Source organism: Apteryx rowi, unplaced genomic scaffold (assembly GCF_003343035.1).
Source record: "Apteryx rowi isolate R43461 unplaced genomic scaffold, aptRow1 scaffold_68, whole genome shotgun sequence".
In the NCBI taxonomy this organism is placed as follows: Eukaryota; Metazoa; Chordata; class Aves; order Apterygiformes; family Apterygidae; genus Apteryx; species Apteryx rowi.
In genome coordinates this window covers 2,348,075-2,375,722 of record NW_020450960.1, presented here as the reverse complement: position 1 = coordinate 2,375,722, position 27,648 = coordinate 2,348,075, and the positions used below count along the sequence as shown (strand labels likewise).

The following is a 27,648-nucleotide window of genomic DNA, read 5'->3' as shown; positions in this document are numbered from 1 at the left end:
AAGGCTGAGGATAAGGAGCATTTCATCACCGATTTGCTTCTTTGAACCCATCTGAGGTCAAGGGCAAGCAAAAGGTGTTAACGGGTCATGAAGGACACATCTCTGTCTGTGAACCTAAACCCTGGAACTGGTATCAGCAGGATTTTTCCAGCACTTTTCTTGGTTGTCTTCCAGGTGCCTAAAACCAGAACTCGTCTGGCTGTTCCGCAGAGGTCGGAGTTGACCTATTTTGGTAGGTTACAGTTGGCTACCAGTTCCCTTTTCAAACTTGTCTGGCAGAACAGTAGAGCTTCCATGGGAACATTATATCAGGGTCTTTCGCAAAAGCATCAAGCAAAAAAAAAAAAACACATGGCAAAACAGCTTGGAAATAAAAATTAATATAATCCCTACACTTCCAAAAGTCCCCCAAAAGCAACTGCATATGCAGGCAGGTAAATAACTTCAGTGTTAGCTAAAAAAAAGAAAATCTGTTTAAGGCAGAAGGGAGGAACATCTTGCATCAGCACTGCAAAAAGTAAGAGGAATTAATAACAATGACAAAACAATACAAAGAAAACATGGCATCAGTTTTCAGTGGAAGAATGAGAGTCTCTCTGCTGTAATTCAGAAGTCTAAAAAAATCCTTATAATGAAAAAAAAATCTCAATTCCTTTAACAGGAAACTTTCTGGAATTTCTGACTAAAGAACTATTAGACAATAAAGGATCATTCAGAACATCTTATCTGGCCACCTGCTTAATATAGACTAGGAAGTAATTCCTGTTTGAAGTTCGGCATCCCCTTCAGGAAGGAGTACACAATTACAATTTATAAATGTTTAGGTATGGGGAACCCCTCACTGCCTTCAGTACACTGCTCCATGGGTTAACTACTCTCACTGCTAAAAATCTATTATCTTTAATAAAGAGAAACTATTTTGTTCTATGCTTTTATCATTGCTCACTTAAAAGACACACTGTTCTCCAAATTACTCTTCACAGGGAGGGCTCCATAGGTTGCTGTGAATAGTGGGCAGGAAAAGGAGGAAAAGAAAGAAAGAAAGAAAATAATGACCAATTGACAGGTTAATTTAGAGCTAAATGAAAAACTTGCCAAGTGATACAAAATTACATGGTTCCGTTCAGTACATTGTTGGGAAAACATCTACTGCGCTTTGCATTTCCGGCTACTAATCCTGCAGGCTTGCAGCAGACAGCGCACACAAGGTTTGCCGCTCAGCCCGGAACTCAAATCTACACTTTCTGCAAAGAGCAGCTAAGATTATTCCCTAGGTATAATAGACAAACATGGGATTAACAAAAAAGAGTAATTACCGCAAAGGAGGAAAGGGAAAACTGAGGGAGATTTTATGCAGATATTAAAGAAAATCAGACGTTTAGAAGAACTGGAAAAACTAACAAAATCGTAAAGCCTCCAAAGACGACAGCGTTAGTGGAGCATATCTGCATGGAAGGACAGGGGATCCTCGGCTGTGCTGCCCGCATGGAACAAATTCAAAAAGAGCTATCAACAACGCAAAGGGCTTCCTTGGTGCCAGGCTTGGGCTGGAGCACGCAAACCCCCGTTCTGAACAACCCACTGACGATCTTCCAGTGTCCGTGGCCCCCCGGCCGCTTGGACAGCATGAATGCAGGTCTCAGTAACCCCGAGCTAATCTGCGAGGAGAAATGGGCCTGTGGTTGAGGTTTAAAGTGAACAAGAAGGGACAAGAGAACAATATCTGCTCCAAAGCCAGAGAAGAAAACATGCAATTTAACATTATTTCAATTGGAAATGCTTTGGGACACGGCCTTCTGGTCTGTATGGAGGAACATTATGCATACCTACTGCTCTAAGCAGGTCTGTAATACAAATAAAGTTAATGATAAAAATATGCAAAAATTACTGGAAACTAACAGAAGTCTTAAAGCAACACCAGAGATCACAGCAACACCTTGAACCTTATAACAAATGTCAGAACAAGGGCTGTGAGCTCTGGGAGACTCCAGAAGTGCCCTGAGAAAGCACAACTCAAATGACAACTCTGCAATTTAAATGAATAAATAAATAATGCACACACACACACACGTAAGTACACCCTCCATCTTCGAGGAGTTCCAGTCAAACCACACCGAGCAGATATCCCCCCCGCGTCAGCGCAGAAGCATCAACCTCTCAGCCCCCAGCTTTGCTCAAGGCATCGCAATCTGAACCTATGCACTGTTTTATTTTACTAAGTTTTATTTACCTTTAAAACACTTGACGGGTCCAAAAAACTTTCGCGAGTCTGAGAACTAATCGTATCAGAAAACAAGCTGGTTTCAGAAACGACTCTCCCAGAGCAACTTGCAGACGATGGTTAGAGAAAGGTACAAACTTTGCCTTTACTCAGTGAGAGAGGTTACAAGGGACAAACGTTGTCGTGACAGTTTATTCCAGAATTATCTACCATGTAAAATGACGGCGTTTGGCGCAAATCAATCCTTCAGGCAAAGGTGCAGGACTGAGAGCTCGGGAGCGGTACATCACACGTCTGCAGGGGGTGCAGGAGGAGGAGGAAAGGGAAGAGGTGCTGCTGGAGGGAAGTAGCCAAGAGCTTCGAGAAACCCTCTGAGCACTGTGCCCTGCAACAGGGACAGTAGCTCTTCCTTCCCCTAGCAAGGCAACATACACATTACAAAACTGATTTCGGTTGTAGAAAGTGTTTTGCAGCAGGACTTTCGACTGCAACAGCTCACATAAAATTCAGATAATGAGTTTTTCTCTACTATGCATGAGTACATTTAAATAGCAATTCCAGCCACATCTGTGGAAGTCAAGGCACTACTGAGGTGCCCTGCTCCCCTGCTATATCTATCCAGGCTTGTGCATGTGAAGAGCTCACCTGCTCGCTGCGATACCAGTAATTATGGGTTAGGTCTCCATTCTTAAACTTAATAATCTCCTCAGCCACAGGTAACTGTAGACTTCAGTTTGATTATCATATCAATTACCAGTTCCTACTCTCAGAGCATAAACTTCATCTAAGCAGCACAATTGTTTCCCTTAGGTAACATTTCTCCGCATGGCACCTCCTAAGCCCATTTTGCCCTCCTTAAACTCTTCCAGAAAACTGATGATGGCTCTGTAAGAAAGCAATGACTTGGGTTATGCTGGGTTATGAGAACTGCATTAGCCTTTGACTGATATTACAATTCTTTAACTTTGCAAATGCAAATGTCAGAGTGAACAACAGCAACTACAAAGGTGATTTGAACACCAGGAGGTGCTACAGAACGGGGAGAGAAAGGTCTTCAGCACCCAGTCATCCCTGGTACCCAGACAACCACACTGCACAGAAGCAGACACCACATAAGCTCAAAGCACACATACAGATGGATGATTGCATTACCCATCCAGTTACAGAAATACAGGCTCCTAGGCTCCAGTGGAGTTGTTTCAAGTATCTCAGACTATCAGAGAGAATCTAAACACACACAGCAAGGCCAGGGACGCCTTGCTCAGTAAGGGGTTGGCAGAAGGCATGCATCAAGAAGTCTGGCAAAGTTTCTCAAGAGCCCCATGTGCTCACCCTGAAYGGTTAAGGGATGCAGTGACAACAAGGAGGATGAAGATGGAAGGTCCGTTATCATGAAGACACAGACAGTCACGAATTAAGAACCCATTACAATAAGCAGATGCATTACTTAAATGGTTTGTTTTGCTTCATCATCGAAGCCCCAGGAAATGAGTTCTCCACAATAAATAATGTCTGCTCATAAATCATTTGCTCAGGACAGCAGGATGCACCATAGCACGCTGTTTAATCTCCTTCTGCATTTGTCACACGTTTGTAACCAGAATCAGAAGCACTGAATTGTTTGCATATTCCAACTAGCAGCACATAAATCAGGTTACCTTATTTTTCCACCTGATGCCCAATACATTTAATGGTCTCCCAACATTTACAGAGAGTTGTCGCTAATCCCACTACAAATTTCATGCCAAGTTACACATTTTGTCATGTCACCTCTTCCGATTCATGCACACTAATATGATGCTGTTTAGAATAAGCAAACCTGAAGGCAGGGGAGTGAAGGGTAGAGGGGGCTATGAAATACTTTTTTCACTACTTTCCCATGTTGCCTTATTGATTCATAAACACCCAAAGTTGGAGGGCCATAGAAAACAGAGGATGATGGAATTATTTTAACTAAAAGATTCATGCCTGGGCCATGCTTCACATGGACTTCTGATCATTGGCGGAATGAGGCTTGATTTGATGCCCCTGTTCTGTATCTACCTACAGAAAAAAATCTTACTTTATTGAAATGCATGTAAGCTTCCGTTCTAATAATACTGTGACCAAACCACCTCATTCTGGGCACAAACAACAGGTTTAGCCTCACTGCARACTGTCAGGAAGAACCTCAACCAAGCCATCAGCTCTAAATTTTTACAAATTTATTTGAACTTCTGGGAAAGGAAAAACAAGCTTCTGAAGCTTAGCACAGAAATGGTCTAACACTTCCCGCTTCAAAGATAACCAGGGAAACTCAGTTTTCCTCATTTAGTTGATTTACTTATAAACAAAACCAAGCAGGGAGAAAGTCAGGACATCTGGGAAAGGCAAAAACTTAGAGAGGGATTGCTTCTTTTCCCCAAATATATGTACACGAATGCTCAGAGCTTAAATTGCAGTTTGAAAAGAAAGGCACTTATTTGAAACTATTTTTTCCACATTACCCCATAAGTTGCCAGTGTAGGGACCCTAAAGCTCACACACACAACTCCTCAGGAACCCAGATTCAACTCTGAAGTAACAGGTTTACTTACTTCTTCCAAGCTGTATAATATCTTTGGTACAGACAAAAACCCCGTTACACTACAAATGAGCATTTTATAGTGGAGTATCTGACAACGGTGTATATATTTATCTGCATAGTGAATATACAATTCTTAAAATTAACATTTCTGTGTTCTCTCTAGCCACCTTCCCCACACCTTTGTCCTCTCTCTGTTGCCCAATTGAATCTTCCTTTCCTATTTTCTTGCTAGGTTCAGTCTCACTCCACTAGAGCACAGCATCTCTTTGAAGATACAGAATTTAACATATCCAACTAAGTAAAGATGAGGCGCAAAAAAAAAAGAGTTTACTCACCATTAGTTAGGGAAAACAGACACTTTCCTGAGTTTTGGTGATGTTCAAACACAACATTGTTTCTGAGCGAGGGTTCAGCTAATATATTAATTCAGATTGCCCAACGCTGCGAATTAAGGGGGGCATCTTCAAAGGACACTCAAAACAATTAAAACCCAGTGAGGACTGTGCACCTAACTCCAATTTATACCTTCGAAAATTTCATCCTCAGTCACTCCTGAGACCGTAACACCCTCCTTCTGCTGAGATCTCACACAACAAATTCAAAATTGAGGTCCGGCAGCAGGGAGCCTGAGTATTGTCAGATAACCAAGGAAAATTAAATGGCCAAAAATAGCATCAAGCTCAATGGATTTTCAATTTATTTTTTTCGTCCATGCSTCCTGTGTTGGACAGGAAAATATTCTACTTTCTCTTCTGAGAATGAACCTGAACCCAAACACGGGGAGGGCAGAGGGAGTACCGGTCCCAGGCTGGGCCCCGATCCGCGCGCGGAYGCTGCTCCCCCTGCACCTCCCCTTCTCCGCGGAGAACCACCAAATCCAACGCTCCCCCAAAGTGCAGCCTGGTGCCGCCTCTCCCCCCTCCAGTATTGCCCCATCCCACGCAGAGCACCCAAACACACGTGCGACCACCTCACCGCACCGTCAAAGTATTTCAGAGCCGTCTCCTCCCTGACTTACAAACACAGACTGGTTTCTGAGCAGACCACTGGCTGCTCTTYTGGCAGGTGATCGTTTTCTGTCCCTTCAGCTCGAAGGCAGGCTGGCACTCAAACCTCAAGCTGTCCCCGTGGCGAAAGGTGGAGCCTTCCCTTCTGCCGTAGGCCGGCACCCCTGGGTCGCCGCAGCTCCCTTGGTCGATCTCTGAAAGAAAGCAAAGCACAAGCTGGGGGTGGCCCTTGCAGGACCTGCTGCACGTCCTCACCCACGCGCGGCGGGTCGGCTCCTGGGCAGAGACCTCCCTCACCCACCGCCCCGGAGGTGCAGAGGAGAAGAGAGGTCTGGGCTTGGTGTAACATTGCTGCACAACGACCGAGGTGAGTGACTGTTTTAAACACCTGTAAATTACAGGCCTGGTAGCAATTTTGCTGGTCATTCATTAGAATAACCTTGGACTGCTTTAAATAATTAATTTTTCTGAAGTATTTCCAATTGTGCCTCTAAGTACAACAGTGCTCCAGACACTTGGACTACTGTCCTGACTTTGCCGAGTATCTAAATATTTAATCTGTAGTACCTGAGAAACGAAGCCTGCAACTACTGAGCAGCTTTGTGGTAAGTTTGCTAGGGAAAAAAAAGTGCAACATTGTCAAAATAAAACAACTCATTTTAAATCCATTTGAATACAAGAAGCATTATGGATCCACAGCGAAGGAACTCTGTCTCCATCAGCGCTACACCAGGTGCAAGAGGAAAAGAGCATCTGGAAACTGATACTTGAGTCTTTGCAACATAAGATATTTTGCTAATGGTACACCTAATTTTATTTTAAAAGAAAGGGGATTCCGCATTTGAACTGGCGGATGTATTCATTCCCCARAGGCTGTATTTTAATAAGTTTACACCAGGAGGAAATTGCATTCTGACAAGCCCTGCAAAATGAAGCAAGGAGTTAGTTCTTCACAGAACAGCATGGCATGACCCAAGCTGAACATCTGCACTGTGAAGGGCCCCCTCGAAGACGGAGATCTCTGACTGGCAGGCTGGGTACACCAGTGGGAGAGGTACTATGAGCTTCCCCCTGAGAGCAGCTCAATTTTGTGCTTCCCAGCTACAGGGAGAACATCTTTAGCAGAGTCTGGCCTGTGCTTCTGACAAGTCATCTCCCAGGCTTCTGGTCCTTCATTAAGCTCTTAATTTCACCATCAAGGAGATAAAATAGCAAAGTGCGGTGCTCAGCACAATCTCCTTTAGAGGAGCCAGCTCATCCTGCAACGCCTGTCGTGCATTTGAACATCAGGATCTGTGCCGAAGCCAGTAAGATTTCCAGGTGCGAGTCTGTGTGTTTTGTCACATGGAAGACTATCGGCTATCCAACCTCAACCATTCTGTGATCAGCTCCACAAATGGGCCTGGGAGCAGTCATGCGTTTACAGAACCCAACACCCAAGATTTAAGAGTCATTCACTTTGCTTCTTTCAAAACAGTGATGTGGTGTGGAAGAATGCTGCTTCTCTAGCTGTTCTTTTAAGAAAGAAAAGCAAAATCTTCTTACGTGGAGTTGATGCAAGGATCTGTATTTTAGGTCAAAAATGGACCAGCACAAAGTTCTGGAAAATGAAAATGCATCCAATCTCCAGAAACAAGTAGTGATTCTCTGTCAGAAGGGCACTAATGCCCATATGCATTTCTCTGGGACATCCTGTAATAACCTTACAGGGACCAATGTGTCACTCAAAGCAACCAGACTTTAGACTCCCTTGGGAAAGCAGATACTGTTACGGCACGCTTGTTGGGTTGCTAGGTTTGCTGTCTCGCCCTCCCTTAGTAGTCACCCYATTTCCATATCAATTTGTGCTGGTAGTTCTGAAGCAGACAGATGACACCACCTTGCATGGAAATATGCCGTTAATCTCTTGCTGCGCATGTATTTTGACTTCAAGTAAACCATGAACACAATCTTCTGTTACCTCCTGCTTCATACAATTTCATTTCAAAAGAGCCCCTCTCTCTGCATCACTATTAGCTACAAAACTTCATTCCTCTACAGCTGCCTCAGTGCTCCAACATTATTCTTCTGCTTCACATTCATCTCATTTTCCACTTTCTCTAGCTTTTATCCCCATCATCTATGATCAACCTCACTGTCTTTTCTCCAAGTTTTCAATTTCTAACACAAAATTGGAAACTTCTTTTATGACATTTTCTTTACAGAGGAAAATCACATAATGCAAAATTTGCATTACCCAATCTAATATTCCAATTTGGCTTGAATAACAACAAGCACCTCATTATTATGCTGACTCCAGGCAACTTAGATACAGGTGTATTTTGAATAGAAGTCACAACAACGCACCTCATTTCTGTTATTGCTGCATGCATCTTGAACTAAAAAGTCACTGTCAGGTAATGAAGGGTCCCAACAATAATTTAACATAACTTAATATTAATAGAAAAGTTTTCATGAATTAGGTTTATTTTTCTGCCTGCCAGTAAAAACAGTTTGCCAAGATTTAAACACCTTCCTGCAGAGTCTGAAAACCCCAAAGTTGAAGATTTGTACTTGCATACAAGGGACCAAATAAAACAGGCTGGATACAGAAGTAACACTGAACTGTACATTACTCTCCAAACAGAGCAGGAGACAAATAGCATAAATTATGGTAAGAAAATTGAGTTTCAAAACCCAAGAGCTATTATCAAAATCCAAGGGGAAAACACGCATTTCAAACATGTAGTACTGTGACCTGACAGAGTCAAGGGAGACTGATATCTTCGTCCTGCTGGAATTAATCTGCTATCAAGAACCCTTTAAAAATTAATTTTTGTTATGCCTTTCCTTCTTACATCTTGAAGTCCTGAAATATTGGCAAATAATGCGTATGGCAGGCTGTCCTGTCAGGTGCCTTTCATCCAGGTATCTCCAGCTGTTGCTAGTACTATAGATGGACACACTGGGGGCTCAGGGAAGGTCTTTCTATTACATATCATTTGGGGGAAATCCTTTGAATTTACATGTCCTGGTACCACTCTGGTCGCTGATATTTGGTCAGAGTAAGATGGGTGCTAACATATCCCTCTAGCCATCTCCCACAGCAATGCACAAAGTGCTGAGGGCCAGGGCAAGCAATGCAACCACCACCGAGCCCACCGCTCCTGCGCTGCTGGGGAGCAGGAAGAGTCGAAACACCTCTCATGCTGCCGGCAAAGATTGCCCTCCACGGGCAGAGGCTCCTCCCCTGAAATGCAACAAAGCTTTTTAGCCTGAAGCTAAACGAAGCTCATCACCACCCACGCACAGCTCCAGCGTGGGAACCCTGTCCCCAGCAAAGCCCACGGGAGTTTTGTCCATAGATCAGTGAGGCTGGGATTTCATCACAGACCTGGAGATCTTCTCTCTGCACGGATCAGCGGCTCCAGAGGAGCAATGGGAACAGGAGCCCCACTCGGGGGCTGCAGAAAGACCTGCTAAGCAGCTCTGCTCCTGCAGAAGTCAACAGGAGCTACAAGCGCTCAACTTACAGCTTTTGCAAAATCACGAGACACTCAGGTTACCAGATACTCAGAAAAAGAGATGCAACCAAGCAAAGAAAGAAACTCCCTTCTGACCCTCTGATGAGAAAGAATAAAGATAACACAGACACTCTCAAGGTACTGATTAAAACATCTCCCTTCTCCTAGGGCTCCCCTCCCCACCTACACTTTTTAGCTCGCGCAGTCCTTTTTTGTCACACTGCATAACCCAAGTGGCACATCTCTACAGACAAAGAGTGCAATCACAGGTTTAAGAATGAGGAAGAATTGAAGAATTAGAGCTCACATTTGCCATCATGCACATGATCTCAGTGTCAGCAGCCTGCACACAAAGCCAGTACATTTTACTGCACTAGAGAGGTCGGAAAATGGAACTTCTGTCCTTAGGAAAATTCCCTGGTTTCCACATTTCTTTTCACACATAGTAAAATTCATGAAATATTTTGCAGAGCAGAAATTCAAAAATGAGTGATTCAGGAACATCAAAACATGTTACTTCAATAAGATTGAAACATTTCACCTGATGAATGTTTAAGTAAAAATCACTTCCATATTAGAATAATAAAAGTCAAAACTAAACAAGGACAACTAAATCAAGTGTTTTGACATTATTTAAATGAAACAAATTGAAAGGAACCTTTCAAAACTTCTCCATCAAATATTATAATCATGCAGACATATTCTTACAAAACAGCTAGATTTTGACAAAACAGTTTTCTAATAAAAAATGTTTCACCAGAAATTTTTCTATCAGCTATTTATGCGATTTGTCTTCTGGTGGTGGGTGGGGAAATTGGATCCCTTTGCACAGCACCGAGCAGGCAGCCCACATTGCCCAGTGACTAATGCCAGCGAGTAGCACAGGCTGCGTGGGCAACCTGGTGTGGGGAGTGCAAGCACCAATTCTCTGGTCCCTTACATGCAAACACTGCAGCACTCCAAATTTAGACCACTGCTTTCCTGGGCCATAATCCCATGTTCCAAAGGAATTTCTGTTCCTTCCTGACGAGGCTCTAGAGCAGCAAGCGAGTCCTGAACAAGCAATTCTGGAAAGAGCATCTGCAAGATGTGAGATTTGTGAGCACTTTGAAGCCATACCTGAGGAAACCACACGAATGTCAGCTCTAGTCAGAAAGACCCTTAAGAATATATTTAACCTCATGCACGCTATTTCATACATGTATTAACTTTGCTTAAACTAATGGAAATAGCATTAGGTATGCATTTGAAAGGATCAGGACCAGGGTGTACGCATTGCCTCATACTTCTTGTTGATTCCAAAAATAAGGAAAAAAAGGATCTAAAGAGGAAACAAGAAGAAAAGGACAGGACAAACCAAAAAAGGAAAGCCCCCTTTCTTATTCCTGCATATTTTTGCCACATCTCTCTTATCTAAACCACTGCTGCAGGAGAAACATGAGAACATCTAGCAGGCTATCGCTCATTAAAACCCTGTGGCATAATGTCAAATCACTCCTGCTAAGGCTTAGAGCAGTCTTTAAGGCATAAAGACAAGTAATATGACCCTGAAAGCAGTTCAGATCAACACACCATAAGCTAAAAGTCTGCATGTCTGTTGCTTCAGCAGTATTTCAACACTGCATTTCATGACATGGGTCGATACATTTAATGGAAAAAACTGCAGAAGATGCAAACAGCAGCTTTTTGGGACAGACTTCCACACCAGCAATAGCAGGGGGTTTGGTAATGTAGAAATTAATAAAAACCATACATAATAAATGAAAAATACCTGGGAAAAGACACCACTGGATGACTTGGGATGGCAGGAGGAGTCGGGCACCTGCTAGCAGCCCGGCTGCAGACGGCAGGGAGCCTGGCAGGACGCGCCAAGCGCCCACGTCCCCCCGCGCCGGCCAGCGCAGCGGCTCACCCTGATGGGAACCGCAGCAGCTCAGCCAGAGGAGAAGACTCACAACCACAAAACTTCTCAGTGACCAGCATTGGCTCAGAGCAGTAGAAAACTGCTCACGGGAACCACTAGGCAGAAAGGTGCGATCCTGGCTCGCAAACACGCGACAAAGTGGAGATGGAGGGGACGAAGCAAGGGGAGGGAGAGGAGCACGCTGCTCACCAGGGTGGACTAGGATCCCTACAGACAGGGCTTGAGACCAGCGAACACAACCTGTTCCGAGTTTCAAAAGCCAACTATCAACAGCTGAGCCATCAGAACTAGTCTGAGATATGTGTGTTTTTTTCCCYCCAAGTCTCATAGGATTAGACAACTTAAGAGGTTATTTGTTCCCCATTTTACATATGTACATGTTTATAAACACCTTTATATGCAGCTTATCTGCAGGCATCTATATATAGATGAATATATCTCCACGTTATGCATATGTATAAACAGATGCGGAGACCCAGGGAGTCCACCTGATGCAAACACCTTGGGTAGTGCTGATCTGATTAAAACCAGAGAGGTTGGCCGAGGAAATCTTCAGGCTGCAGCTCTGCAGAGCTCCTAAGCTTCTTAGCGCCACAGGGCTAAGCTTGAGCTCTAAAGCTAAGCTTCTCCAGAGCCAAACATGTAGTCAGCATTTAAACAACAATAAATATTGTTTAATCATCCTCTGCCTGCAGCATGCTGGTAAGTCAAAACATAGGCCTGAGTCAGCTTTACCCAATCCAAACTCAATTCCAACAGAAATCCAAACTAGATCAGTGTGCATGTGTTTTTGTAAATCTAGTTTTAACTTTGAATTATTATTAATTTATATTAAAATACATTTAAACTAAATATAAAAATAAGTTAAAACCTGGCTTTGATCCAATTTTTCCCTCTTTTTAATATTTCTATCTCCTACCACAGAATTTTATAGTACTGACTTAATTTTATACTATTGCCTGTAATAACCTCAAACTCATGAGTGACAGCATCACGTTTTCCCCCCACAGCTCCCCTGTGAAGACTACATATTATCTTCAGTCCACTGATAGGGAATATAACTGCAGAAGGATTGTGGACAAGATTTTAAAAGTACCTGAGGAATACAGGCTCTTAATTGAGCCCTAAATTTCCCAAGAAATTTGAAAACCTTAACTGAAGGAATTATTTATTCCAAACTATTACGAGCATTTGACCTGGGAACTAAGATCAGACTAACCAAGCTCGACTTCTGCATCTTGAATGAAATGAGGCTTTTCCTCTCCTTACCTTTTTGGATCTGATTTGCCTCTAACTTGCATTTCTTTCGTGCAGTCAAGCTTTTCTTACTAAAGATGATATCTTATTTAGTTCTTAATTATTCATGGACACATCATACATAGGGCAAGGATGCTACTGAAGTCAACAGAAGTACGTGTCAAGTCAGTTATTCAAAGCTTCCCTTTAATATGTGCTGCAGAGAGCATTCACCTACTTGCACCCTACCTGTGAATAGAAAAAAAGGTTCAGAGGGCAATAGGATTTCCTTATCATTCATAAAGCTCTTCTCTGGCAATCAAATTTATCCTCACCAGAGATATCTTCTCTTTCACGTATAAAAAGAACATTCAAAGAGCCATCGTGATGGCTGTGGAAGGCACCAGCCTGCCATAAACGCAAGGTATTCTCAAAAGAACTGTCTTAGATTAAYGGAAAGAAGGGAGAATATAAGACCCAGGACCCCAGGAGGCTGAAAAGCCCTCTTGCAAGTCAAGCACTAAATTGCAGTATCAATCAGCTTGCTATAGTTGTGAGAAAGAAAAGACATTGCCAGCAAAGTGGAGCTTAATACAGATTTCTTTCGACAAGTATTCGAAGTCCAAAAACATTGCTCACTATTATGAGAGAATGTCTGTTTAAAAGGATAAAAGTGGCTGCAGTTGAGACACAGGAGATTTAGAAGTAATCTTCATGAACATTAATGAGCCAGATCCTCAGCTGGTAAAGACTGACACAGCTTAATTGAAAATCAATGCTGTCACACTGATTTACACCAACGTTTGTTCCCAATGCATCCAATCTGGCAGCGCAGACTTGGAGAAAACTGAATCTGGATACCTCATGTTTTATATACTGGTTTTAGTGCAAATATATTCTCCCTTTATCTGCAGGTGCAGCTAAAGGGCCAGGTTGGTTCCCCTTTCCCAGGAACTCTACATTAAAAATTTGACAGCATATTGCCTTCCTTAGCATGTTCCTTCCAACATGTCCTTGAATCTGTGTGTCGATAAATCTCTTAGGCATAACCATTTCATTTCAGCACTAGCAGGAGGCTTTATGACTGCATCACACTTAAAATGTACACTAAAACTTACAAGTATTTTAGGCTATATGGCTATTTAAACATACTCTATAAGCAATACTCTGCCCTTCTATTAAGCAGATTTTTGGTCTTGATTTTATATAGCTCCATTAGCTGTAATTTTCCTCTCACAATTAGGAAAAAGTGTGGCCGTAAAACTGATACAGAAACTTGTTAGCAAGTTGTATATAATTTCATAATGTAATTGGCAAGTGCTAATTGCCTCTTACTTAAATGTCCCTTGCTTTGTAGCTCAAAGCATTTGCAAAAATTAAAAGAATTTTATGGAGCTGGCTGATTGGGGGTTAGCTTAACTTCAGGCTAGAGCCAGCATGGACCTTAGGAACAGAAATATATGTCATTGTTCATGCACAGATCCATTCTGCAAGGCCCAAAAGGCTGCATGTGAACACCACAAAGATGCCCAGAAAAACAGAAAACATTTGAACAAGAGGCGGAGAGCAGCCTCTACTTCCAATACATATGAAGGATGGACACTCCCCAGGGAAGGCCCTCTCCTTTAACGCTCGCCAGGGACAGCGGAGCCAGAACAGTCCCTTTTTTCTTCTCTAGAAGATTATGGACATGCAAGAATATAGCAAAACTGCAGCTACTGCCCAGTTAAAATTGATAGGTAGGGAAAGGAGAAGCATTTTTGATGTTGGAAGCTCCATACAACGGGGCTCAAAAGCATGAAAGGTAATGGTGTTCCTCAAACCCACTGGTGAGGTCACATGGACCAAGCAGGACTCAGTCTTGCTATAGATCAAGCTACCCGTAATATCGAAGCAAGTCAAAGGAGGAAATAATCAAGGTCCTTGAAGAGCCAAAGCTCACAGAAGATGAATTACAGAGCGAGAAAGTCCCCATTTTATGTGCTTTGCAACTTTACACCCTATGTGATAGGGTAGATACAATTTCTGTCAGGAGACTGCAAGAGTATGTCTACATTGCCTTGCACAAGATCTTGAAACAATCTCGGACAAGAGTCACAAACCAGGCAGGGTCTGAAAGCAGAGCTGGAGAGCGCTTTCGCCTCCCTGCAGCTGGCCATGCTCTGCCAGGCTGCTGCGAATCGGCTGCAGACCAGTGTGGCAGGACACGGGTGGCAGCTACGGCGGGGGGCGCGCTCTCTGGTGGCACAGTCACAGCCAGTAAGACTGAGATCGCACCATTAAGACTTCCTGGACAGCCAGGCTGTATTTGCCTTTTCTTCTTTTAATCCAATTAACTTTTATTTGTGTTTCTCTAATGACTTTTCTGCTGACGTGGCCTTGTCACCCTGTAAATACTCAAGCATCGTGACCCAGTGCCCCTTCAAATACTGCTCAGACTGTCTGGACATGCTAGTGTTTAGTTCAACTAGATTTTCTGGTAGGTCAAGTCCCTTCAGGCTCCTAACTGTTGTTATTTCAGCGTCAGTCAACAACATTACCATGAGCAGGTCTTGGCCTGAGCACAATATGACACTTCCCTGAACCAGAGCAAGTCCCAGGAAAACGCTTTTAAATATGAATGAATGCTGYCATGCTATGACAGCAAATGCTAAGGTGCATTTAGGGCCCTAGAGAGGAACAGTCTGATTTAAACATCATTGCTGATGCTCAGACCTTTCAGAATCACATCCCGATAAAAACTGTGCACCTAGTTTTAGGCACCAGAGCTGAAAGAGTTAGCCAGCCCTGGTATCAGCAAGGTTTTTATAGAAAACTGAAAGATATTCAAGCACTTACTTTGAAAAGAGGTTCAAAATGACAATAAAATCAAAAAGAATCTGGTATCTGAGTTGAGGTATCTCTGTGCATCAGTGCTGGAGGCTGCGTCAGGGCAGCACGCTGCCCAGCCACCTGGGCCAAACTCCCACAGGGAAGGAGGGGAGCGTGCACTTGCGCCAGTGTTCACCAGGAAGTCTAGTTTATGACAGAGTTCAGCATTTACATCCTAATGAATTTCAAGAGATTCTTTTGAAAATCCCAGCATTAATTCTTATTTCATTTGTAAAACTCTAGATCAGCCAATATTTGAAGTAGTTGATACCAGTAATCTAGTGATGCCACTGATCCCTTGATCTCATTTCCTTGGACAGACAGGTGCAGTCACCATCTCTTTGCTGAAATTCAGCAGCTCATTTCCAACAAAGCAAACAAAATGGCATTGAAATATTATCCACTTAGACTGCTTCCATGGAAAAGAAATCAGGGAAACTTTTCTAGTCACATTGGAGTAAAGCTTGTATTTAAAAAAAAAAGTCTGCAGATCTTCAGCATTTTGCAAAGCTTCCTTTCTCCCAGGCAACTGGACCCATCTCATCCCCGATCCTTTTAAAATATGTAAACTCCAAGAGAAAAAATTGGATTACCTTCATAGGTTGCTTTGAATCCTAATAAGTTGCTGACACTGTCTGTCTGGAAGAGGAGCCACATCTGGTGGTGTGTGCTGACAATGAGATCAGGAACTGTGGTACCTGTCAAGCTGTAAAAATAAATAAAAACAAATAAATAGCCTGTGTGACTCCCCAAACTTGGTATCCAACACAAATACAGGCCACATGTTCCTCTGCAGGACTAAGCAATAACCAGAACAATGCAACACAATTAAGAATCACCCCCAAACAAAACATTGTCCAAAAACCTGACAGCTTCTCAAGACAGATGAGCCTCTCTCGTCATGTTGACCTACAAGAGTGAGTCTTCTATCTTAGTTGAGGGCCTGCAAGTTATTACTACCGCTACAATTACAATTTAGTACCATCACTGCAATTTATTATCCAGCATCAATAACAATCATTTCCTCTCTCATTGAAGCAAAACATAAACAAACAAATACAATTTCCAGAACCCATACTGGTGACTGAATGCTCTCAACTGCTTTTACAGATGTTTTCTGGTATTAGAAAATTTACTTTCAACATATTCTCTGCTACATTTCTATCCTGACAGAGAGATTTCCACAAGGACCTCAAAAAACACCCTGGAAGACAAGGCGCAAGCCTCAAATCTGCTGAATGTTCCTTGGATCCTTGAAAAATTCTACAAATCAGGGTAGTACTGGATGATCCATCATTGCCTATCTTTCAAGGATACTCCTAGGAGAGCTGAAGAGATTAAGACAAATGTCACCAATATATCCATATTAATGAGCCATGCATGGCTCATTCAGCCTTTGGGACTAATCACCTCACCGTGGTTCAACACAGCTTTAGAGTTTTATCCCCCACCCACACAAGCACCAATATAGGCACTTACATGTGCACAAATGCCTGCTTTGAGCAAAACTCCTTCCCTTCCCTTTACTTCTGAAAGCGGAGTAACAGAGCGTGGGAAGGGATCATTACTATAGGAGTACGAGCATTATGTTGCCTGCCTTTGTGGCACTGTTTAATCTTATTATTACACTATTTCTCCTAAGGTATCGTCTGTGATATATTTTTAAATTACCTTAAGTGTAACTACTGCAAGTGGATAGGTGCTTTTTTCTGTAGTGTTTGCTTAAATCTAAATACATGCATATGTATAGATATGGCTTCTGCCTGGCATCTTTCTCAAGGATAATAGCAGCACCTGAAAGACTTCTTGATAAAATTGATCCCTGAGCTCTCAAGGCAGAACTGTTGCAAACCAATACTGCAGGAGAACAAACCCAGCAGCTGTGTGTTGATAGCATCCTGTGAATAAATATAACTTGCAACCTCCAGGCATAATTGTTGCAATTCCCACTTTCCCGGGTAATCGGAGACAGGRTGGCTGATCTGCCCAATTACAGTTTGTTTAGAGCGAAGCAAAACGACTGCTTGAAGGGTTGTGCTACTGTGATCGTATTCTGCTTGCTTGACATTCTGGCTACCTGCCGAGCGCCAAATACTTTCAAATAGCCTAACAGGTATCTAAAGAGGTGAATGTGACCAATCAGACCATAGATATAAATCTCCTGCCCATCCTACAGATTTTTAGCTGTCTCATATCTGCTAGGCGCTACTATAACACCTGACACTGGTCACCGCTCAAGCTCTGGAGCGTGTTCTTCCTGCAACTGCACTCACGCCTCCCGAGCACATCAGAGCCTTCCTAGTTCTGCCCCCACCTTTGCTCGGTTATTGCTTTGACCTGCATCAGAAATTTTATTGATCCCAGGGCGTTGGTAAATTAAGAATTAATCTTGTTTTAACAACTGTTTTGCATCCAGAGTTTGATGGCAGTTGGAGAAGCTTTGTAAAAGTTTTATGGTTGACTCCTCTGCAGTTATTTAAGCAGCAGACAGACAGGAATGAGGAAGGTACCAAGAGAAAAACCTTCAGAAAAAAGGTGCTTCAAAGGTTTTTGCATGCTTTCCCATTCCACTTTAACAAGCTGAATGATTGATTTGGGTGCTTGTTACTTTTGGGAATAAAAACCTCTCTGCCAGTCAGAAATCTCAGCCTAACAATCTCATATGTTTTCTAAGATGCATTTTACAGGGATGAGATTGAGACTGAAAACAAATGGTCTTTCATACCTAGTTTGGGATAAACCCAGGTGCTATGGAAGTTGATCTGTTGATCTGAAAAGCTGCAGGATTGAGTACTTCTTGAATAATCAACAATAAATGAAGAGCAATAGGAGAAGTAAAACTCCTATCTGTTCCAAGATTAGGTTTCTGGATGCTGATTCCTCCAAAAAAGCTAAAGCTTGTATACAGTGGATACGCCTAGCACATGAACTCAGCTGACCCTAGATAAGAAGTTGGTAAATGCTAAAAAAAATATTGTCTGTGGACTTTCAATCATATTTATTATAAACAGAGTATTTCTGCGGTCTTCACACCCCTCTCACATTTCATTAGCTTTCAACTTATCCTCCCAGATTAAAAAGAAAAGTAAAAATCAGTTTGTTAGGATTGGCATCAGCAATGTAATGGAAAGAGTTCTCCTGCACTGGGAGAAGACACTACACACCACACCCTGCACAGCCAATCACGGATATCCCAAATTTGCATTAGCAAGGTGTTGAGTAGCTAATACAGAGTGAGAAAGTGTGGAATGATTAAATGTGAGTCTAGGAAAATCTTCGTGGGCATTAGGCAAACAAAAAAGGGGAGGGAATGAGAAACCATTTCAACAAGTTATTACAAACTATTCCCTTGGCTGTAATTTGCACATTTGGCCCAATCAGCTGTGAAATGTTCTGTGACACTTTAATTACAAACACTTTTGCAATGATCAGACTTTACATTTATATACATTGCAGCTTAGAGTTTCTGACCTAAGTATCATTGCTGTTTATGTCCTGAAAAGAAATGCAGAGTAAAAAGTACCACAGAGAAACAGAGATTTGAAGGAGACAAGTGAACATTAAGATCAGCGAAAACGGAGTGGGAGGCTGATTTGTGTGGAAAAACAAGCAAAGAGGAGGAGGAAAAAACATAATGTGAAATATACTCCACCATTTGGAAAGAGTACAACAGCTTTGCTAGAGAGGGTTTTGGAGAATTATTTTTTCTGACACATTTTCAGTTAGACAGAAAAGAAGGGGAGTCTTTCAAGACACAAACCGGATGCTGGTAACCCTGACTCCCCCTGCCCAGTTCACCACTTCAAATACTCCTTCTGAAGGTCCCACACACTGACTTTTCCCTGCTTCTGCCCCAATACCTAGCTCTTGCAAGTGCCCTCAAGAGATCTAAGACTTTGTCAAAAGCCACCGGCTGACACCATCCCTTTTGCTCCAGAGGCAGCAGACGCACCGACGTGCAGGACACCCTTCTCGGAGAAGCAGTCAGGCCCCAGGAACTGAATTACACTGCTCAGAGCAGACACACCGAGAGGGAGATGGACAGATTTCCTAAAGGACTCAAATGCATAGTGCTCRCAGCAGACCTCCAACAGTTTTAAAATTTTGGATTTCCATAAAGTTACACAGTATTTTAATGATTCAGAAGAGCTATATCAGAGTCATTGTTTTTTCAGTAAAGTGGATTTGAATGATACACAGTTTTCACAATTAGATTTGAATGATGCACAAACTGATTTCTCACTGACCCTTCAGGAAAGGAACAGGGCAGGACATTAACAGAGGAAGGGCAAACACAACCATCAAGGTTAGCAGGTTAATGAGAATAAACAACCTTCTTGAAGATGATCAAGATTCATTTTTTCTACTGTGGCTTTTTCTGGTGGCTACTTGACTTAWCTCGAGGTCATAGGCATGACCATTTCCTAAACATGGTACTGATTCAGAGTTGAGCACACTGTATATGTAAAAAATAAAAATTCAGAGACATTATAGTTCACAGGGGAGAAAGACCTTTCTGTGCTGTGCACATTTCCACCTCAGTCAAAATTCGGAGGCCCCTGCACATGTCCTCTCCTGGAGCACCTAAACGCTTTCAAGGACCTTGGGAACTCTGCCTACTTAACAGCCGCCGGCTATTGATACTTACACACGGTAAGCACACAGTCAGGGAAAACCCTTGCCTTCGATCTACAAACCCACAAGTTCATTTGCATCGTTCTGACTGACATGCTCCTTCCAACTTAAACCAAAACTGTCTCCAGTTACTAACCACCGAGGAAGAGACAAAGTACCACCAGAGAGCCTATTTCCCTGTTATTTCCCCATATTAGCCTCACCGTAAAACAAAGCTTGGTCTCCAAATATTCTACAAACAGTAGACTGAATACTTAAYGATTCTTTATTTTAACAACTGGCAGAGTCAAAGATTTCCTATCTTCCTTCTGCATGGCTGGAGTTGCCCTGTAGTGGGCCAGTTTCCTTCCTTTATAGTTGAGTAAAATTGAAAAACATTTGCATGGTGAACACAGATATGGGAAGGCCTGGAAGGAAAGTRGGACTATGTACAATGTTTCCTCTACTGAGAAAATCTCTACAGAACATTAAATCGGCAAGCTAAAGGATAGAAATTAAAGGGAGTCAGATTCTCAGTCTTGAAGAAGCTTGTGACACTGTTTATACAAATGCACAGTGGGTGTAAAATGCTCAGAATGTCACTCAGAAAGATAATGGATTTACAGCCACTTTGCACTGCTAAAAATGACTGTACAAGATGGACAGCAAGAGAGACAGGTCACACCAGTTCTCATTTTCTGCCTGGTTTGCATTTACTGTTGCATCAGAATTTTAATCCTGTTCATTCAGCTCCTTAGATGGTCTCAACCACTCTGTAAGGTGTCCTGACAAAGGCTTCAGGAGAACAAAAGCAAAGAGGTTAGAGCTTTTCCCTCAGATGAAGCCTGAGAGAAAGTGATGAGAGAAGAGAACACCAAGAATAGTCAACCCCACCAAAAATGAAAAGCAGTGTATAAACCATTCAGTGAGGTGCAGCAAGCAAACTACTGGGACTCCTACATCCAAACACATCAGCTAAATCTCAACAGGCAGAACTCAGGGGTGGATTTCTCACAGTGACAAGGGACATCCTACTTACACGTAAAGCACAGTTTTCTGGTCTCCAACTTGTCCTCCATCACCAACTGTCAGCGTGTCATATCCTCTTTCTARTTCAAATTCTTCAAAGGTGAGTTTGATAACCTGGCAAAGATGCAGCATGTTAATATGAATCAACTGCCAAGACAGCCAGCAAATCCTTGTCTTGTTTATTTATCTGTTTGTCTATCGAGGAGCAATTGATAAGAGCATTAATATCTTCAGGACATCACCAAAGGTGACTGTCCTCCCTTTTTATAGCACTATGGCACTTCTTTACAGATAAATGGAGCTCATATTGAAATTACCTTTCAGATTTTTCTGCTTTATCTACTGAATTTCTAGATGACTTTTTTTGATAAAGATGTGTGTGTTGGGCTTCCGGCATGCTTTTTTCACTGGGTATTGCTACCATCTCTTGCATAAAGCAGAGATTCTGGTGATGGATTTGAATGTACATAATGTGTTTGTTACACATGGTGCAAGCAGAGAGTCCTCCTTTTGGTCTATGTTGGTCAGAAAGTTCCTCTGGTTTTGGAAGCTTTGTCAAACCCAGAAAGACTTTGCATGAATTACAGCTAAGGCAGCTCAAGCAAAGTACCTCAAGCTGTCTGCAAACACAACCATCGCAGTATCTGTCCACCACGGTATTCGGTTCCTGAGTTCTCCTTCCTGCTCTAACCAAATCTCTCGCCCCTGGTCATAAACACCGACTGGATTTACGCAGCCTTTCCATATCGCTGAGAAGTAGAAGGCCACTGAAGTCAGGARGTTTGTGCTCCATGTCCCCCAGCTGCTTTGGAAACCTCTCTCATTTGCAAGCAACTAAAAATTACAATTTGAGTCAGGATGGAGGCCCTTAATGCAACCTTGGACGGGGTGAATGAAGAGAAAAGGAAGAGACTTAATTTGCAGAATAGCTTTACATCCATAAAACCAACTGAAATCAGCAGCAGATTTGTTTCTTAGAGCTTCTTAACTGTCCAGATCCAGGAAAGCTCAGAAACACTTGAATGCATTCATCCTGTTGTACATGTGGGCTTGCAAATATATTTATTTTCCAAACTTTAAACTGCTTACACTACCAAGTTTAGTTTCACACTACTTTTGCTGTTTCACACATGAAATAGAAATTCTCAAAAACGATTATGAGAAGAACCTGTGCGTGTGCCAAGCACCACAGACACATGATGCCAACCTAGGCTCGACGTGGGGCAAGGGAGGGCAGCACAGGAATCTCAGCTATCCTTAATGAATACAGTGAGAGTGTGTTTTGCGGGACATACCAGATAGCACTGGTGTGTAGCTAATTCTCTCCCGGAAGTTATTAAACATCGAAACCAGAGATTCATGAATTCATCCACCAAACCAAGTCAGTCACCTCCCCCCTGAGTTGAGCTCCACTCACCAGGCACCAGCTGATGAATCAGAGTTACCAGTAAGGCAGATCACATATTTAAACCCCAATATCACTTATACTAAAACCAGAATTAGCCTGTTAATTTGCTTTAGATGCAAAAAACCAATATGCAATTCAATAGAGCGCAATGCCCAATCATTTAGAGATACCTTTCAACTTGAATATTAAAAAACTAAAATATTTGTTTGGTAATTTCTTGCCTATTATAGATAAAAGTAGCATCTCCTACAAACACTCGAGCATGCGTACAATCATAGGGGAATAAAAATCTCAAAGTTACAAACCAAAACCAACAATTAATGTGTTGTGTTAAAAGCGAGTGTGCCTTTGAAGTCTCTTCAAGGCTTGTACGTACTCTCTCTAGGATATCTACTTCAGTATAAGGAGGACAACATTTTTCTGTTGAAAGCAACTTAACTTCAACCACTTAAGAAAACATTGGTTAGTCAAATGGGTTGAGAGTTCTTTAAAAAATAATGGGKGTGTGTGTGTGTATAYATATAGTTCAGACTGAACTGTTCTGTGCTACTGTCTTCCACATATAAATACAATTAATGCTTTTCAAATGCATAAATATAGCAAATCTGAGCAAATTAGATATTTTAGCCATGACATTCTGAAAATAGGTTATTATTCAAAAGCCCCAGGATTTTGAAACAGGAGCCAGTGTGATATTTCACAGAAGTTTGGAACTGTTAATTTTAGTAGTGGTACCAAAGTATTAACCTGTTCAGATTATTATTAAACCATGTAATGATGGAATAATGTAATTAATACAAAGAACACAGTGCTGTAAAATGGCACACATCATTAGTTACGTCAGTCATTCAAGCACACTGCATTCTAAGGAGTCTGACCCTAATTAGATGACTAATTAGGTTCACATATATTGTAGAGTGTAACCTTGTTGCACAGGAACAGGATACTGAATATAATATTTATCTATCCATTTTCCTGCTATTTTCTCTTTGGGTTGAAGGCTGAAAATTATTTAATGATTCATTAAACAAGAGACCTACCAGCACACACAAACACATGGATGGCACAAAACCTTAATTTTAAGCTATTGAAGTGGCAGGAAGCAATTAGTAAAGTCAAGGAAATAGGCTTGAATTTGACACGTGATGCTAAGGCTTCACATTCTGCAAAGTTATTTGAAGCGCAGTCACATTCATAGCAAAAAACCCCACAATAATTCTCTCCGTGGAGTACAGCACCTCTTACAGAGTTATAGTCAAATGCTTTACAAGCACACATTACTCATTTTCTCCTTCTCTCCCCAGTCTTAAGCATCTCTCCGCATATGGGATGAATCATCCCCTGGAGAGTCCCATCTCTCTCCACCGATGACACAGGAAGCTTGAACAGAGCTTTATTTGTCTAGCTAGACTCTAGGTGGGAATATCCCCAGGAGAAATATCAACCAGTGACATCCATTATGTCAAGAAGGTTCAGAAATATTAGTTTTGATGTAAATTCACCAATTATCATATGCATTTCTCAGTCTGTTCCTGAGTGATATAGTTTTCACCATGCTTGAAATTAATTCCCATGTCACAGAGGACCATCACAAAATCTAGATACCCTCAATCCCCTCCCACAAATCCCCCAAATAGTTTCAATACCCAGCACATCGTACAGGAAAGAACTCCAAGTTGTTAGCTACAGAGCACTCTGCCCTTAACACTGTTTATGTCGGCTTCTGAGCAAACTTTGGGGATTATGTAGCTCAGTGAATCTGGTTCACAGTTCTTTTCCAAATATAGAACAGATGACTTGCAAATGAGTTCTAAATACAGCTCAGTGGTTTTCCCATCGCTCATATTAAAAGCTTCATATAACAGGACCTGATCCAAAGACAACTCAAGTCAATGGAAAGATTACCACTGCCTTCAGCAGGCTTCAGCTCAGGCCCATCATGCTTTCATCTTCAAAGCATTTTAATTAATTCATCTTCAATAGCTTCCTTCACCCATGCTGAGGAATGTGCATTGATGGTATCATCCCCTCTGCACGCAAGGGCAACATGAGTCAGGGTGGTGAAACCTCCATGTAGCAACATGCTTCCAACATAGGCCTTGCTTGAAGTAAGCGTTTTACACGCCAGGGTGTTTTTCAGACTTGGCACTATATGACTCCTCAAGTAGGAATACCAGTGACTGAGCTGGGATTAAAATTCAGCTACTAGCAACTCCTCTGCTACGCTGGGTCATGCGTATGTGGGTAAGCAGATGCACTAGCCCAGGCAGGAAGCATCATGGGATGCTTGATGGACACAAGAAACTGTCCACGCCAGTGAAATTACCTGCAGTATTCAATAGTTCATCAACAGCATAAGTACCACCCCCCCAGGATTTTTTTTTTTTCCATTGGGAGTGGGAGGGTCTGGGACAGTCCTTTTTGCATTTTCCTCAAGCAGATAAGGCCCTGTCTGCACAGCTTTGGTTTCTGGAGTCTTGATGAATTCTTTAAATAGAAGAAACCGTAACGGCAACTGATTTGTTTTCATTTTTTCCCATCTTCCGGAGGAKTGCCAGAAGGAAGCCTGCGCCATGCCTGGCCTCCTGAGACCAAGCAGAGGGTCCTCTGCCATTCGAACAGAGGAAAGGCATCACACTGCAGCTTTGCACTGCATCACAAATTAGCGTGAGCAGGCGAAGCAGTGACAAGCAGGCACGGCAGCGCCTTCGCAGAACGATTAGTGCATCTCTCAATCCTCCGTGCTTCAAAGAGACAGAGAGTTTTCCCCCACCTGTAAATTACACTTACTAGGATGAAGCATTCAACAATCAAACTCTCCCAGAAACCCTTTATAAACATGCTGCTAGTTAACTATTTGTCACTTCAAAGGAAGAAAAAAAAAAGTGGTGGTCTCTTTACAGATAGTTAACACAAGTTGATGATTTTGAGGAGTCTATCCATCTGATTTCAGCTGTGCTTCACCTCTTTACCGTGGATGATGTTRCAGCCCATGTAGCACAAGTTAGTTTCTTTTGCTATTGAACCTCTGCTGCAGRTTTTAAGCATTGAAATTAATGGATTTCACCAATTTCAGTTCCCTTCATGATTTATGAGAGCTGAGGAGCAGGACTTGCTGATTCCATTTTCTAATCAACAGTTCATTACTACGCAGGCTTAAAGGCTGGGGAAGAATCTAGCCAGGGAAAGAAGAAACTTTTTGTAAGCAAAATTTCACAAAGTTTTTGAAACACAAGGCAGCAAGCTGAAAAAGGGGGAAGCTTGTTCAATCACACTGCTGAGGGAGGAGCAAGAAAGGTTTGCTAGCCACCCTCTGGGCTGGGCGTGAGGCTGGCAGAAAAGCAAATGAACAGGCCTAAAGATTAGACTCTGAATATTCAGCACTAAAGCAACATGACAGAGGCTCAATAAAATAACGGACACAGCCCAAAAGCACCTCTTGGTACCTGATTGCCATCCCAGGCTGTACTGGAAAACCCAAATGAAAGTATTAGCCAACATAAAACCCCAGGTATGTCGATGCCCAGCTTGTTACAGCTTCACTCCAAACACAGAGGAGGATTTTATTCACTAATACTGGATTTTACTCATCTTTGAGAGACAAAGATGCACAAAAAGAGATGTGAATAGCCTGTCCATGCACAGCCAATGCATATCACCATGAGTCTGCAGGCCACGGGCAGAGAAACACAGCTGAGACAGGAGCAGCAATGGTTGCTCTTACACGAAGCCCTGTCTCCACTGACACATTGCCCCAGCGAAGGGGAATCTCCTGGGTCTGATGAACCAGCAAAACACTCTTAACTCAGCACTGAAAAATATCCTGATTCCACACTCCAGTCTCCTAGAATTTGGGTCATTACTATCCTTCTATGCTGCCAAACCAAGATATCTGATAGATAAAACGTCCAGCTAACAACAGCCCTTTAAATACAAACTCATCCTGAAATCAGGATGCAGAAATACTCATTAAAATCACGACCCATCAGCGATCTGCACTTATTAAAGGTCTGAACTGAGGTCAAAGGGCAGCAAGAAGCATAACTCAACAGGCTCTTCAGCCAGCCCTGACCCAACCGCCCTGCGGTGGCGAGTGCTCCAGAGGGAAGCAACGCAACGGCGGCAAGAGCATGAGATACCACCCAGCGAGCGGCAGCGCACATGCTTCAACTGCCAGCAGTTGCCAGCACTTCTACAGACTGGAACAATTTCTAGYGAGAGATGAGACCCTGGGACACTAACATGTTTGTGAAATGCCTTTTTTGGATCGGCAGCAGAAGGCAGAGCGCCAAAACACAAGTCTGTCTAGAGGCAAGGACCAAGAAATAATTGCCTGGATAAGCATATGAGCTCAGTGCCTTGGAATGTAAGGTTTGCTCATGAACTAACAGATTATACTACAAGGAGCCCAAATCCTAAAAAGAACGAAACCTGTCTTCTTCTGAGAGCAGAAGATGGTGCCTCAAAAAGGATATTTTGAGCTATTCAGCTAAAAAGTCATTTTTGTTCTTATGCTCCCATACAGATCTATAAGCAATCTTGGCAAGGGATTTAAAATATAAAACTTGCCCAGATATTTCTTTCCAGAGAGGAAGCACGCAAGTTTCAGGAGCATCACTGAGCACCAGTGGCTTCCTATAATGGAAGTGGCTGTGAACTTCAGCTCTGTCCCTTGGCAGACTTGCTTCAGCCCTCCTGGAGGAAAGGGACAGGCCAAGTTTGCAGGGTAAGAGATGAGAGGGCCTGAGCTTTGCTCTTCCTGCACCAGTGGAAAACGGGAAGGACTTGATCTTAGGAGGGTCAAGGCCAGCTGAGCCTTGTTCTGTACATGACCAGTGATACCGGATTTGAACCTTCCCGTTTGATCATACAGACTGATGGGGACAAAAAATCCCCACTAATCTCCCCTCTTCCCAATCTCAGTAAACACAGAAAGGACTTGTTGGTATAAGCTCACAGTACTGTGCAAATGGCAGTAGAGAGACGTATTCCTCCCTCCTCCCTTGCTCTCAGCTCTCTGGGGGCTGAAATCCCAGTTGGTTAGGGGCCAGCTATCAGCCAAAAGGAAGTGAAAAATCAGCATTCCTGGCACAGCCTTCCTGCCCCCTGACTGAGAGCTCGCTTAATGAAATGCTTTGCTAAGCTGTTTGGCATTTCACCACCATTCATGCAAGATATCAAAGAAGTTTCGATTAAAAATAATTACATTCACTTTTAATTACATCCTTTAGCAAAATGAATTTTCAGCAGAGAGGGAATGTGACGTGTC

At 42.5% G+C, this 27,648-nt stretch overlaps 1 protein-coding gene across 1 annotated transcript in view; it reads right to left on the bottom strand.

Moving 5' to 3' along the window:
* CSMD2 (CUB and Sushi multiple domains 2) overlaps nucleotides 1–27,648 on the bottom strand; it is a 331,313-nt gene that overhangs the window by 136,072 nt on the left and 167,593 nt on the right. The window contains exons 11-13 of the mRNA XM_026086083.1: nucleotides 20,982–21,085; nucleotides 15,922–16,034; nucleotides 5,806–5,988 (exon numbers count right to left, since the gene is read on the bottom strand). Coding sequence (XP_025941868.1) covers nucleotides 5,806–5,988; nucleotides 15,922–16,034; nucleotides 20,982–21,085 — 400 coding nt within the window. The remainder of the gene's footprint in view (nucleotides 1–5,805; nucleotides 5,989–15,921; nucleotides 16,035–20,981; nucleotides 21,086–27,648) is intronic.